Source organism: Nymphaea colorata, chromosome 6 (genome assembly GCF_008831285.2).
Source record: "Nymphaea colorata isolate Beijing-Zhang1983 chromosome 6, ASM883128v2, whole genome shotgun sequence".
Classification (NCBI taxonomy): Eukaryota; Viridiplantae; Streptophyta; class Magnoliopsida; order Nymphaeales; family Nymphaeaceae; genus Nymphaea; species Nymphaea colorata.
Genome location: NC_045143.1, coordinates 21,093,524 through 21,105,756, shown reverse-complemented (window position 1 = coordinate 21,105,756; position 12,233 = coordinate 21,093,524). Strand labels below are relative to the sequence as shown.

Below are 12,233 nucleotides of genomic sequence, written 5' to 3'. Positions count from 1 at the left end.
GATACATTTCTCTCGAACGAGGTCAAAGATAGAGCTTTCGTCAGAACATCAGTTGTTTGATCTTCAGATCACATGTAAGGAAGTACAAGTTCTTTAGCATCAATTCTCTCTCGAATGAAATGCCGGTCAATCTCAACATGCTGTGTTCTGTCATGAAGCACAGGGTTGTTGGCCAAGTTGATTGCAGACTTGTTATCGCAATACATCTTCATTAGTTCTTCAACCTTTATACCAATATCAGTCAACAATACTTTTAGCCACAAAAGCTCTGAAACTCCCATAGCCAGCTCTGTATTTTGCTTCAGTACTGGAACGAGAACAAACATCTTGCCTTTTACTTCTCCACACTATGACATTCTCTCCCAAATAAATACAATAGCCAGAGGTGGACCTCCTACTGTCAATACAGTCTGCCCAGTCTGCATATGAATAACCTTCAATCCCAAGAGTGTCTTCCTTGACATACAAAGACCTTTGGCAGGATTTCTCTTCAAGTAGCACAAGATCCTGTCAACAGCCTTCAAGTGGGCATCCATGGGAGCATGCATGAACTGACTAATCACATTCACAGCAAAGGTAACATCAGGTCTAGTGAGAGTAAGATAAATCAACTTCCCTATAAGACATTGATATCTTCTTTTGGCCTCTTCACAAAGAGGCTCCCCATCTCTAAGACTTAGCTTATGGCCAGCATCTAGAGGAGTAGAAGCTGGTTTACGACCCAGTTTCCCGGTCTCCTTTAACAAATCTAGAGTGTACTTCCGTTGATTTAGCACGATTTAGCACAAGGCTAGTCCCAGACCTAGCAATTTCAATGTCAAGGAAATATTTCAACTTACCAAGGTCCTTGAGATCAAACTCGATCGCCAACAGTTTATTTAACTAAATTATTTCATCTTCATCATCACCTGTGACAATTATATCATCAACATATACCAACAAAATAGTAACCTTTTGCTCATTTCTCTTCACAAAGAGTGCATGATCTTCATTCCCCTGATGGTATCCACATTGTCTCATGACAAGTCTAAGTCGTTCAAACCATGCTCGAGGAGATTGCTTGAGCTCATATAAAATTTTTCATAGCTTGCAACATTTTCCAAGTTCCTCATATCTTGGAGGCATACACATATATACTTCCTCTTCAAGGTCTCCATTGAGAAATGCGTTCTTGACATTAAGTTGGTACATCTTTCACTCCTTCATCACAGCTAAGGAGATAATGACTCTGACAGTGTTCATCTTCGCAACAGGAGCAAAGGTCTCCAAATAATCAATCCCATATTTTTTACTAAACCCCTTGGCCACAAGACGAGCTTTGTATCTTTCAACGCTTCCATCTGGTTTGTACTTGATGGTGTAGACCCACTTAGATCCAACCAAGTGAGCCGCCTCAGCAATCTTTATAACTTCCCATGTCATGTTTCTTCTTAGGGCTTCCATCTCTTCTTGCATTGCATAAGTCCATTTGGGATCACTTTGAGCCTCAACAACGTTCTTGGGAATCATAGCCAAAAAAAGAGAAGATACAAAACATTTGTAGTCCTTGCTCAGTCTAGAATATGAAACAAAGTTACCAATAGGATGTTGAATACATGACCTGACACCCTTTCGCAGGGCGATGAGAAGCTCTTCACTTGCAATAACAGTCTGAATCTCTTCTTCAACAGGTTGCTTCTGAGCACGACTTGGGTCATCCAGGGAATGACTAACTGGATTGGGAGTAGAATTCTCACCACCTGTCATCTCATCAGTACAGACTCTTCGCCTAGAGTAAACTTGCCCAAACAGACGATTGCATTCCTCTTCTGCCCCAGTAGAACACTCTCCATTTTTCTCCTGTTCAAGCACCTCAATAGAAGGACCAACGGATTCACGCCTGTAGTCCAAAAAATATGTAAACAGAATTTCCTGACTCGAAGAATACTCTTCCCTTGACATAGAATTCTCCCCCTGAAGAGGATTCTCACCAAAATAGGAGGTATGTTCAAGGAAAGTGACATCTTTGGTAAAATAGGCACGACCAGTGGAAGGGTCCCGACAGTTATACCCTTTTTGAGTGGGAAAATAACCTAGAAATATGCCCTTAATAGACCTTGGATCAAGCTTTTTAATGTGAGGACTATGATTGTGAATAAAGCAAACACAGCCAAAAACTCTTGGTGGAAGAGAGAAAGGTTCACGACTCCTCGGTAACATAGAGTGAGGCGTCTGCCCATTCAACACACGACTAGGCAAACGGTTTATAAGATACGCACTGGTCAACACAGCATCCCCCCAATACCTTTTTGGAACATCACGTTGAAAAAGAAAAGCTCGAGTCATATTCAATAACTGACGATTCTTTCGTTCAGCAACTCCATTTTGAGGAGGAGTATAACTACAGGAAGTCTCATGAACAATTCCCTTTTTTCGAAAGAAGCTATCAACAGACTCACACATATACTCACGAGCATTGTTAGATCGAAAGGTCTTAACAGATGCTCCATATTGAGTTTCCACATAAGCAATGAAAGTCTATATGACAGTAGGAACTTCACTACGGTCTTTCAACAAGTAGACAATAGTGTTACGAGAACAATCATCTATAAAGGTGATAAAATACTGAAAACCATGACAAGAAGGAATCCCTGAAGGCCCCCACACATCAGAATGAATCATGGCAAATACCTCATTAGACCGATGGCTAGACAAAGGGTATGAAGCCCTAACATGTTTGGCCAAGTGACAGACATCACAAGACACCATAGTCATATCTAACCTGGAACATAAATCAGGAAACAACTGTCTAATAAGTCCAAAAGGCAGGTGTCCAAAGCGCTCATGCCAACGTAGAATCAACTGAAGGGAGTCTTTGTTCTTCGTTGCTTGGTTGACTGTAGTCATGAGAGTCTGAGCAGTACGCATAGGTAAACGATATAGCCCGTCAGAAGTCAGACCAATCTCAATCCTCTTCCCTGTCACCAAGTCCTGCATAACACAGCGATCAGCAGAAAAGACAAGTTTGCAATTCAACTCTTTCGTGATCTTGCTAACTGACAAGAGGTTCAAGGGAAGATAGGGAACATGTAGAGCATTGTGGACTAAGAACTTGTTCAAAAGTGGGAGACTCCCTTGCCCAGCCACAGAGATAGATGAACCATCAGCAAGAGAAACACGTTCCTTTCCTGACGAAAGCTTATACCCATGAAATACTTTAGGATCGCCGGTCATGTGGTGAGTAGCGCCCACTGTCGATGATCCATTCTCCCATACGAGAATCCGCAATCACGTCGATAGAACACCCAAATTTCTCCCGGAACAAAAAGTGCACTAACACCCAAATCAAAGCTGATAACAATGCCAAGAGGAATAGCACCAAAGTCCAACAAGAGTCTCAGGTGTTGTAACACTCGGCGTCACAGGACGGTGACGCTGGGCGGCACAAACAACACAGTAGGAGACAGTCGCCTGACCCACACGGCAGACGCTCGGTACCAGCAGTGACAAAGGGCAACCGCGGCAATTGGAAGCACACAACAACTGGCGTGAGCAGAGGTGCTGGAACTCTACAGCAGATCCCGCAGGAGAACATTGACGCAGGGAGTAGAGGCAGCGCTAAACGGAAAGGGCAACACTGAACCGAACGAACAAGAACCGTCGGGCGGTGCAGAACAGAGGGGCGTCGGGCGACAGCAGGAAGCAAGAGAGGCGTCGGGCGAGTAACGACTAGAACCGTGCGGCAGAGATAAGAGCCTCGACAGGCAGAACTGGCGATGCTGAGTGGGGCGACGGTGGAGCAGGATACCACAGCGGCAGTCTCCGACAGCGGCAGTATACCACAGCGGTGATGTTCGGCGGCAGCACTGGTGTTAGGCAGAAGGACAACAACAGCGAAAACAAGGAGATGCCAGTGAGACAACAGCGGCGGCAGCAACGGCGACAGCAGCAGAGAGTGAGGGAACGGTCAGGACCAAAACTTCACGATCGCCAAAAAATTTTCCAAACTCGTTGGCTCTGATACCTTGTAGAAACACGAAATATAGAAAAAGAATACGATGAACACGATGTAACGTGGAAAAACCCTCAACAAGAGGGAAAAAACCATGGATGAGGAGGAACTGGTGCCCACTAGCAATCAAACTCTCTCTCTCTTAAGATTTCATTCACTTTCTCAAAATTAAGGTTACAATCTTTAAGTAAGGCCCAACAAAGGCTACACGATGGATCGGGTATGGATCCAGACCGGGTCCCGAGACCCATCTAATATGTTTCAACACTATGACAATGACTGGGACTGAACCATTCGACGTGACATTTTAAGAATATGAAAGGAAAAAGCTAAAACAACCAAATGATCATTTTATAACAAAGGTGAAAAATAGTATGGAATCTACAAATGACTAGATCAAAAAAAATACATGATGATTGCTTTCATGTGTAGCATAGTACTTTGACATATGCAAGACTATTGCTACTTCCGCACAGAAACCCAAATTTTACTCCTCCCAATAAAGAAAGTACATGGCATAAAAACTCAAAATATTCTCCTAAGACATTTTGCTTCTATGAAGGTACAATTCAAATATACAGTTGAATTATAAACTAAAAGATTGTGCCCCTCCTATAATTCATTTTATGCCAACTTTGAAGCAGACAGCTTTCAAAAGGAAAACATCACATTTTAATCCATTTCTCTATGAACAGCATTTTGAAAAATGACTGAAAACATGAGTGTCACATATGAAAGCATGACGTACAGAATTGCTCCCACTGAACTCAAAAAATGCTGTAGGCCCCTTCTCTTTGAGCATGCATTTTATGCTGCTCAGTAGCAGAAAACGGTGTTGTTGTCTGCAGCCACCTTTTTCATCATGTAAAATAGCAAATATCTTTCGAATGTCTTTTCCAGATATGCTATAGCCACCAATCGATTGAATCAACTCTGCAAGTTTTAAAATCACAGCATCATCATTTTCCACAGTAAACCAGTCCAGAAGAAAACTGAGCATGCCAGCTTGAAAGCATGACGCCCGGTTTGTGATAGAATCCTTCACTAATTGCTGAAATACATCAAGCCCATAATGTTTCAAGTCTTCACTGCTCTGCCAATGACAAGAAAACAGTTGTAAAAATAAATAACACCCAAGTAAAATTCGAACAATGAGACAAATGCTACTTGCCTTCTTCAAAAGGGTAAGGATAAGTAAAATTGCATCCTCATTCTGAAAAAGTACAAAAGAGTAGAAAATAGTTAAAAAAGGGTAAAAAATTAGACATACCAGACAACCAACAAATTTGAAATTCCAGAACATGGACTGCAAAAGCAAAGTACCTTTATCAAAATATTTGGGGCTATACTAAATTCCCCATCAACAAGCATGTCGAAAAGAGCATTCATAAGTTGCATACTTGGCTGCCACTGGCAAAAGTCCAAAAGCAAACGCTGCAGGGTTTGATAACCAACTCCAACAAGTGCTCTAAATGCAGCCTACAGCAACAAACTGAAATATATGACAGCAGAACCAAGATACCATATCGCAATCCAGAAAAATAAGTTAAAAACTTAAAATAAGTAATGTAATCAAGAATTTTTTAAGACTTTGTGGAAAATATTTCCACAAAGGAAAAATGAAGATCAAAACATTCAAGCATTTCCACTTTTGTTGTTTGACATATCCCAATAACTAGATCACCATAACAATGATATATCACCACGACAGAGGCAGAAGCATGCCAATAGACCTTCTTAATTGATAGAGAAAAGCATCATTGTGAAGCTCTAGTCCGTGTCTTACAACAAAAGCTACAGGTTCCAGAACTGACCATCAGGTCAAATCAGTTACCTAGAACCAGGTCAAACAGTTCTAAACAGTTGAAAGCATATTCTGAAGTCTTTGTCCATGTAATACAACAAAACAGTACAGGTTACAGCAAATAGTTGTGAAGTTCTTGTCCATGCTTTACAACAAAAGTTACAGGGTAAGAACTGCCTATCAGACTGGTACAGCTACCAGAAACAAGATCAAACAGTTGTAAACAATTGAATGCATCCTACATCTGTTTTTGTCCCTAACATAATTTCTTTACAACATTCACAGTCAGGACTAAACTAGCACCCTGATAGACCCAGACCAGGAAAGGACGATGGGTGTGTTCCACCCATGCTAATATGTCTCCGACGGTCTTTTTCAGGTATTTGTGTATCATAGCTGGTGCATAGTGAGTGGTAAGGAAAGACAAGGACGACAGTGCCGAAGAGGAGACCACTCGAAATTCAATAACAGCATATATCAAGGACAAGATACTGAAATACTTAGATCAATGTCAGGCTGAGGATTGTTAGTGTTGCAATTAGATGAATAAAAATGTAGATATTTCTCCCTATAGAAAGTTAATGAATAATACAGCTTCCATTCTCATCTCTATACGTACTTGACAACAACTGTTAGCTCCAAATAGCTTCACATAGAGATCATAACAAATAGGTTAGCACCTTCCTAAATAGGTTAGCACCTTCCTACATAATGGCAAACACATAAGCAGTTTACAGTATTAGATATCAACATAATAGCAGGAAAAATGTATATTTAAAAAATGCATCTTTGGAATATGCAAGGTGGTAACATTCTCTTCTGACAGTCCATCAATGAGTATGTGAACTCTTCACGTAACGAGAAAATTCAAGAACAAATTTTGTCTGACCTGAATTAAGAGTAAAATCATAACTAAATAGAATATTTTGGTAGCTACAAGTTTGAACCTGAATCACTGTGATATCCATCGAATGCATGGGACTCGGCTTAACACGACAAGTCACACTTTGCACTCCAAAAAGAACAAGACTCATCCAGATGGTTCATAAAGTTTACAGAAATAAACCTTGGAAGCATCATTCCCAGTCAGCAAACATGTCAGTGTCCGGAAGACATTGAAAATAAGTTGTTCGCCTGTTTCCTCCTCAAGGTTAGCATTGAGCAAAGAGACAATATGCAGGAAGCACTCTCCATGGCGGAATAATGACTGGTAATACTGAATGGGAAAAATTTAAAACTTAGATCAGTGTTGTTCATCATTTTACCTGAAGTTATGCATAAACTATTCCAAACTCGTATAGTTAGACCCAACAGTACAAGATGCACAAAGTAGCTGTTCTAGACTTACCACCAAATTGATTTTGAGCATGTCCCTAATACCAACCAAGAGATCTATAGATACATCTACATATTGTGTCTCTGCCCTTTCCCTAGCATGTGAAAATGTTTCCAAATATTTAGAACATAGTTGTAGCTTTGCTGCTTGATCTTCTTCAGGAGAAGCAACCAACTGCAGATAAAATTGAAGAAACATTACAACATGTTCTGTAAATGAGATTCACCGCTAAGAGCACCAGTTCTATGTGTACCTTCAATAAGCCAAGAACATGGTCAAGTATAGGTTTTCTCAGATCACCCTCCCAAAATAAGTCAAATAAGCAATCAATACATTTTGAACTATGCAAAGCCAAATGTTTTGCATCATCTGACAGCGACACAAATGCCATAAAGAGTTCAAATGAAGCCTCTAGACACTGCTTCCAAAGCATGACACTCCCAGTTGAATCAGAGATCTGCTGAAAAGATACAGAACTGCCTTCTTCACAGGGTTTCACCATGCACTTTTTTACCTTCCACAGCTCCTGGAGCTGAATACATGCAACTTCTGGAAGCCTAGTAACTGCATCCAAGGACACCAAAGACACAACTGTTTGCTCAACTGATATCTGTAAGATACGATGCAAGCTTTTTGCAAGAATGGTAGAAATGCCAGCGTTACAAGCCGACTGCTCAAGAGCATCCAAAAGAACCACACATTCGGGCTGCAACAGTCAAAAGTCAAAATTAGTTGAATTTTTCTGAACCAAAAAATGGTTGATGTTTATAAGGTGTACAACCATAAATAGTTCACATATTAAGTACCAAGATTAGGAAAGACAAGTTCTGTAGGTAAACTGATCCAACGATAATGCAAATACCATTACAAACTAAAATTGTATCCACGCTTCAAATAGACAAATAATTAAACAAGATGAAATGCATCAAGCATCGTTTAAATGCACTTTGTTGCTTGTTAATAGGAAGCTATAGAAGATGGATGAGACCCAGCTAGATTGATTTATTTTCTAAGATGACCTTCCTTCATAACCCTAAAATGATCTCTTCAAAATTTTTGCATCTTTCTTCATCTCCTACAATGTTGGCTACCTGCACCAATCTCCACCAAATCGAAATAAACTTATATAACTGGCAGCAGCTAGGTTTTTACTTTTTCTTTTCCTTTTCTTTTTTCACTTCAGTTTCAGATATGAAATTTTTCTTCATCCAATAAAGGAGAAAAACCATTCATTTATTTTCTTGTTTAAGGTCCTGTAGTTGAGTAGGGTTGAAGTTAACCATTGGAAGCTTCGTGGAAGGTGTCACCCTCATTCTTTGGCTCAGCCTCCATAGAATGAGCTTTTGGGGGATTGGCATGGTCAAGAATGAAGTTTGACAATGGGAAAGTGTTTAACCAAGGGAATCAAAAGCATTTTTGAGGAGCATCCCAGCTTAGGAAACTTGACACTTGACAACCATGTTACAGTCAAAGGTCGTGGCAATATATGTGCTAGGACATCTCTCTCCAAAATATTCAGTGGCTAAAGCACAAATGCTCACTGGTAGCGATATCCTTGGTTTGGCAGAGGCATATAACAGGCTAAGTCGTCTGGCTATTACTCTACCTCAGCCCGTCAGTGACACACCCACATCAGCATTGGTGGCACCCAATGGACGTGGGCCAAGTTCTTTCGTTGTCTTTAGAGGAAGAGGCACAAGTCAGGGGATCGGAGGACGTGGCCAATTTTAATGTACTCATTGTGGGAAAATGGGTCATCTTGTGGACAGGTGATGAGATATTTATGGTAGACCATCTGGAGGCTCATAGGGAAGAGGGTCTAAGACTCCCATAGGCAAAGGTACTTCATCATCAGTCCCTACAGGATGGCTCAAGCAGCAACCGTTGGAGAGAATACAACTACATCTGAGCTTTCTCTCTTAGTTTGAGCAAGGCAGACTGGCAGAGTATGAGCATATATTATCACAAAGAACTGCTTTATCTTCCCCATCTATCTCTACCTCATCTAGAATAGTTGATTCTGCTCTCCACAATTTCACATGACCCATTTACAGTTTGGATGATTGATTCAGGTGCCTCGAGGCATTCTTGCTGCCGGCCATATTTGTTCTCTTCCTTGACCAAGTTTAATCCGCCACGGTTTGTTAAATTAGCAGATGGCAGATTTTCTCCCATTTTGGGAAGTGGTGAAGCTAAAATCTCTCCTTCCTTGAGTTTATCAAATGTTTTATAAACTCCAATGCTTCCTACAAACATGTTGTCAGTGCAACAACTAACCTCTTGTTTGTAATGTAAAGTCATGTTTGACCCAAATTCTTGTGTATTTCAAGACTTACAAACTAGGAAGAAGTCACGCAGGCAGCACAATCGTTGTATCTATGTCAACAATCTTATATTAAAAATATCAACAAACGAGCTAATATGGCCATGGCAAAGCCTACTGTTTCACCGACGAGTACTAATAAAGGCTATGAGTCATCTCAGACATCCTTTGATAATCCTTCACTCTATTGTAGTGTGGTGGGGGCATTACAATACGCCACCCTTACTCGACCAGACATAGCATCGAGCTTGCCAATTCATGCATTCTCCTGCAATGAATCATTGAGTAATGGTTAAACGAATCCTGCGATACTTGAGTGGAACCAGTCATTATGCATTACATCTCAAAACATCGTCAGCATTGCAACTTTGCACCTTTGCAGATGCCGATTGGGCAGGAAGTCCAGAAGATAGAAAATGTATAGGTGGTTTTGTTCTATTCTTAGGAGACAATATCATATTTTGGGCGTCTAGGAAACAAAGAACTGTAGTCCGATCCAACACTGAAGCTGAATACAAATCCTTGGCATGTGTCGCTGCTGAACTTCTTTGGTTAAAATCACTTCTCAAAGAATTGGGAATAAATTCCTCATCTTCACCCATTCTTTGGTGTGACAACATTGGAGCATTATAACTCGCAGCTAATCCAGTTTTTCATGCTCGAACTAAACATGTGGAAATGAATTTTGACTTTGTTCGAGATCACGTCAATCAAGGACATATTCAAGTTAAATTCATACAATCCACTGAGCAATTGGCTGATGGAATGACGAAAGCTCTCAACACTAGTTCGTTCAACTTGTTTCGAGACAAGCTTAACGTGGTTGAACCAACGTTCAGCTTGAGGGAGCATGTTAAGGAAAGAAATGTCAAGAAGAAATGAACGGATGAACATGGCAAGAAAAGATTACCGGGTGAAGGATTGACTCGACTAAGGAAAGAATTTTCAAATTTCAATTTCTACTCGTAACTCCTTGGTTGTATTGCTACCATGTTGGTTCCAGCCTTGTAACGTTGGACCGTTACCACAGGTCTCCATGGTTTTTGGGGGTGGAATCTTTGGCGTCAACCTATAGGGTTCATAGTTTTTATAATTTCTTCACTAACAGAATGCGAGAGATTGCCCTTTGATTTACCGGAAGCCGAGGAGGAATTAGTAGCAGGTTATCAAACTGAATATTCAGGTATCAAATTTGGTTTATTTTATGTTGCTTCTTACCTCAATTTACTAGTTTCTTCATTATTCGTAACAGTTCTGTACTTGGGAGGGTGGAATCTTCCTATTCCATATATACCAATTACTGAACTTTTTGAAATAAATAAAACTAGTGAAGTCTTTGGAACAACAATTAGTCTCCTCATTACATTAGCTAAAGCTTATTGGTTCCTGTTCATTCCTATCTCAACAAGATGGACTTTACCTAGGCTGAGAATGGATCAACTATTAAATCTTGGGTGGAAATCTCTTTTACCTATTGCTCTCGGTAATCTATTATTGACAACTTCTTCCCAACTTGTAACTCCTTAGTTGTATTGCTACCATGTTGGTTCCAGCCTTGTAACGTTGGACCGTTACCACATGTCTCCAGCCTTGTAACATATTAGTGTTACCATATTTATCAGCCTTGTAACGTTGGACTGTTACAATGCGTCTCCAACCTTGTAACATATTATTGTTACCATATTCATCAGCCTTGTAACGTTGGACTGTTATCATACAGCTCCAGCCTTGTAGCGTATTCACTTCCTTAAGTCGTCACTTTCTCCCTTTCTCGTTTCTCTTTTATGAAGTTGCGTCATATTCTTCCTAATATTTCTATGTCTAAGAACTTTGAGTGTGAAGGTTGCCAGCTTGGGAAACACACTCGAAGCAGTTTTCCTTCCGGTTTGAGTCCATCCACTCAGAGTTTTTTTGGTCTTCTTCATGTTGATGTGTGAGGACCCAATCGGGTTGCCAGTAGGTCTAAGTTTTGTTACTTCTGGTTATTGTTGATGATTATTCTAAAATCAGTTGGGTGTTTTTGTTGAAAAAAAGGTCTGATGTCAGATCTCAAAAATTTCATTCTATAAATGAAGACTCAATTTTCTTCTACTATCAAATGCACTCGCACTGATAATGCCTTAGAATTCAAAGTTTCCAATTTAATGCAATTTTACAACAATCATGGTATCCGACAACAGTTTACATGTCCCCACACGTCACAACAAAATGGGGTTGCTGAAAGAAAACACGTGCCAATTATGCATGTGTCCTTTATAGTTTATACTGCTCATGTTATGATAGGTTGAGCCATACACCAATTACACATATGAACATTCATCTGTTTGGATTTACAAGTAATTGTGTTTGCATATATGTATGTGTATGGAAGATGATTAACATGAGTTAAATGTGCTTATTATATTGTTCTTTGTTGATGTGTTTGCAATTTTAGTTGTTTTTTCTAATTTACTTATTATTTTTATAAATATCATATAATTCTCAAATTTGACCATGAAGCTTACGGTTCAATTTACGTCTTGCCTGACCTCATGAGAAGCTCAATGCCTAGCATTGCTTCATCGCTTTTTACAACATTTTCATCATGTTGAACTTTTTCGTAGGTGCGCATATTCTTCTGAAAAGATTTACCTTCGCTTGCATTCTCTATCTAGAGAAAGTTTCTTAATTCTCCTATATCATTATTCCTCATTTATTGCATGGCATAGAAAGCGAGCAAAAACTTCCATCATTCTTCTTTGAACCTTTAAAACATTAAGCGGAAGCAATTACTGGCCAG

At 40.0% G+C, this 12,233-nt stretch overlaps 1 protein-coding gene across 7 annotated transcripts in view; it reads right to left on the bottom strand.

Moving 5' to 3' along the window:
• The window catches only part of LOC116256051 (BEACH domain-containing protein B), a 72,990-nt gene that overhangs the window by 35,286 nt on the left and 25,471 nt on the right, over window positions 1–12,233 (bottom strand). For all 7 annotated transcript variants that reach the window (XM_050078404.1, XM_031632199.2, XM_050078403.1 and 4 more), the window contains 6 exons: window positions 7,385–7,837; window positions 7,144–7,305; window positions 6,862–7,011; window positions 5,315–5,470; window positions 5,163–5,204; window positions 4,740–5,084 (listed from right to left, as the gene is read on the bottom strand). In XM_050078404.1, coding sequence (XP_049934361.1) covers window positions 4,740–5,084; window positions 5,163–5,204; window positions 5,315–5,470; window positions 6,862–7,011; window positions 7,144–7,305; window positions 7,385–7,837 — 1,308 coding nt within the window. The remainder of the gene's footprint in view (window positions 1–4,739; window positions 5,085–5,162; window positions 5,205–5,314; window positions 5,471–6,861; window positions 7,012–7,143; window positions 7,306–7,384; window positions 7,838–12,233) is intronic.